Source organism: Anopheles bellator, chromosome 2 (assembly GCF_943735745.2).
Source record: "Anopheles bellator chromosome 2, idAnoBellAS_SP24_06.2, whole genome shotgun sequence".
NCBI lineage: Eukaryota > Metazoa > Arthropoda > Insecta > Diptera > Culicidae > Anopheles > Anopheles bellator.
The window spans coordinates 44,975,909-44,979,462 of NC_071286.1; the positions used below are offsets into that span (position 1 = coordinate 44,975,909).

Here is a 3,554-nt window from a genome sequence, read left to right on the forward strand (position 1 = left end):
GAAAAAATGTTCATACATCCGCGCACACTACCGCCTGAATATAACGTGGACGCCAACGCATCCGGGAACATTGTTCGAGATCGAAGGCGGCAGCTATTGGCATTATGGTTTAGGTAATTATTACTTGAGCGTAGTTAACTATTCAATAGACTTATGCTTTTATTACATTTTAGAAAACTGCCTTCGGTATGCTTTCCATTTGTAATAAATAATAAATAATAAACAATGGAAAAAATCAGATGTGGCCCATCCTTGGAAACGTCTTCGAAGAGCCAAACCTGGAAGTCTTCTTAGTAGGCGTTTTTTATGGATTGGAGACGCCACGACGCGTGCAGTCTTATCTGGACCGATTTATGGACGAGTACGCGAGATTGATGGAAACTGGATGCACCATCAATGGACATAAGCTGACCGTCGAACATCGTGCGTTTATTTTCGATTCGCCAGCTCGATCCTTTTGTAAAGGTAAGCGTGAAATGTAAAATAATAAGAGTATGGCTCGGCAATAACAATGCCTATTTTGTATTCTTTTTAGGAGTTGTGTCGTTTAATGCTACCTGTGGATGCATTAAATGCCTTGCAGAGAGAGGAAAAAATCCAGTAACCGGCGTTATCACGTACCAGGTCGAAGAAGCGGCACCAAGGACAGATGCCGCCTTTAGAACCCTAAAGGAGTATGTAGGACATCACCAAGAAGGGCCAGTCTTGGTGGCAGGTTATGAAGAAGCGCATACGGTTGAATCACCGTTAACCCGCTTAAAAATGGATATGATTCATAGTTTTATAACAAGTGATTTGTTGCACCTGTTTCATCATGGTGTGATGAATCACTTTTTAACAGATTTTTTGAAAGGTAAAAGGGGTAGAAATAAGTGGCAGGACGCCCAATTAGTTAATTTAGATAGTAGATTAGGAAAAGTAGTTTTACCCTGTGAATGTAACAGGCAAATTCGGCCCCTTTCTTCAATGGCTCATTGGAAAGGGACCGAATTCGGCTCGTTTTTGAATTACGCGGGTGTTGTTGTGCTTAAAAATTGTATATCTGATAACGATTTGCGGTTATTAAAATACTTGCATGTAGCGGTAAAAATTTGTTCCACTAACATGTATAAAAACCATTTACCTTTAGCTAGAAATTATTTAAGGAAGTTTGTAGAAGGTTACTATAAAGAAACTAACACAATTACAAGCAACATTCACTTATTAACACATGTAGTGGATGAAGTAGATCGATTTGGACCCTTACCCACAATATCCACATATTCGTTTGAAAATTGCTTAGGACAGTTGAAACGTAAAATCAAATCTTGTAGACGTCCCTTAGAACAGATAGCAAATAGAGTTCAAGAACGCGCCCTATGTAAGAAAGCAATTCCCCCAACCGTAGTGTATCCGGTGTTAAAGAAACCTAATCGTCAACATAGATCACAGTATCATGTAATAAAATTAGCAAGTAATTTTACACTAAAACAGGAGGTCGCGGCCGACAAATGGTTTCTAAGTTCACAGAAAAAGGTTGTTGCTATGCATTTTGCAACTGATGACAATATAGTTCATGGTTGGGAACTGCATAACACAGAACCTTTTTATGAGGACTTAGAGGACTTGACTGTAGATTTGAATGTAATTAAAGTTGATAGTTTGCATGAGTTTAGTAGCCTTACAACTTATGCCAGGGATGATTTTTTTTGTAAATTAGTAGCGATTCCGTTAGATGATGGATTTGTGTTCTTCCCTCTGGTTTCTACTTTAGGCTGGCGCGAATAGTTAACAACTCATAATATTTTTTTATACATAGAGATTTAACATTTTATTCTTTTTAATTCTTTTTTAGAAGTAACATCAGTTGGTTGGCAAACGGTAAGGTAAAAATGGCTTGCTGTTGTCAACGGGATTGTAGGATTGCACGTAAGAATTCGTATGTAACATTCCTTGTAGTGTTATCTTACACTACATAACATAAATCAAAGCCCGTCTTTCATAAAGTTTCACAAACATTTCTAACCTTAACCTATCGTACCTAACCTAATACTACATTGAAATAAAAACTAATTATTTGTTCCGTTTTACAGCTCTCATCAAGACTGTTCTAAAAAAATCTTCTGTCTTCTTAATTGCAAAAGAAGGGTCGCACTGCCAAACGCAACAGTAGAATAGCTGTACCGTATTTTTATATTTTCTAAATGCCTTTTTCTTATCATTTTCACGGTTAGTGCGGCCGGTCCATGAAAATTGTGTAAGCAATTCCCTCGTAAAAAAATGGTCGACTATTTGGAAACACACATCACGGCCGTTTTCCGGTGTGACCGGTTTGTATTGCCCGATTTTATAACTCAACTGTGTGATGAAGTTTTCATCACTAGCATTGTTTTCATATTCATCCAATTCTGTAACCGTAGTATTGTGTTCCATCATGTTTGATCCTGATAGACATAATAGAGGTAAGTTTATTGGACCAGCTTACAAACGACAGCAATTCTACTTACTTTAGCTTATGTAACGTTAAAAACTGTTGAACACTCTTCACTTTGCTCGATTCAGTCGTTTCGTCACATTTGTGGAGAAGGTAAGTCAAAATGACAGGATTACAATGCAACAATGTAACACTTTTACTTTGATCCTGTCCTTTATTTTCCATCGAAGAATACGGACCAAATGATCTACGCATCGAAAATAACCCCGGCTCGAACCCATGTACGCGACCAAAACAAAAACAATGTGTTTGATGCCACCCTCGAAAAACGCACTTTACACCCACCAACGCATCACCGCGCTAGGAATGCACGAATAGGTAGGGAAGAGTGAAAAGGCGAACCCAAGAAAAAGAGAGAAAAAAATATACGCTTCGAAACCGAACGAACTGTTTTATTTTGGCTAGAGAGAATATGGAAGAAAGAAAATGGGAGAAGAAGAATGGAATACGAAGAAAGAAGGGGGTCACAGGAGAGTTTCGCGAACCATTCGCGAACCAGAACAACTGGCCCAAAAATTGTATAGGACCGGCGAAACTGGAACTGGAACAGTTTGGCGAATGGTTCGCCAAACTGGAACGTGAAATTTCGATCCAGGCACTCAATTTTGTCCACTGGGCACTGTCGGGCTCGTGCAATCGGGACCGATGCCGATCGGGCTCCTTTTGCTCGCGAACGTTGACCGAGTAAGATCGTCGTAAATCCCGTACCGAATATAACTGTAACTAACGCGTGCTCCGTGCACAATAAACGTGCTTTCGTGCAAAAACATCTGAAAAACATCGGAAATGGCGCCAATAAGGCTAGAGATGTTGAAAGGCCTCTACCGCGACGGGTGCGCCGTGCTATCACGGATAGAGGCAAAATCGGGCACCTCGCAGCGGCGAGGCCCGTTTAGTAACGCTTACGCCACCGCACGGGTGGTGCTGGGCCGCCTGCGAAAGGCGGAAGGGGCGTCTATCTCCACCATGGACACCACGATAGCCGCAGCCACTCCCAGGCAGGAGCACCTGCCAAGGATCGACCTGACGAAGTTCGGAGGCGATCCGTCGGAGTGGCCAGCGTTCGCCTCGCGATTCGAGA

General features: G+C 41.2%; 1 protein-coding gene across 1 annotated transcript in view; it reads left to right on the plus strand.

Annotated features, from left to right (window-relative positions):
- Positions 1 to 239: 239 nt before the first annotated feature.
- The window catches only part of LOC131207591 (uncharacterized), a 4,289-nt gene continuing 974 nt past the window's right edge, over positions 240 to 3,554 (plus strand). The window contains exons 1-3 of the mRNA XM_058200211.1: positions 240 to 465; positions 536 to 715; positions 1,130 to 1,360. Coding sequence (XP_058056194.1) covers positions 240 to 465; positions 536 to 715; positions 1,130 to 1,360 — 637 coding nt within the window. The remainder of the gene's footprint in view (positions 466 to 535; positions 716 to 1,129; positions 1,361 to 3,554) is intronic.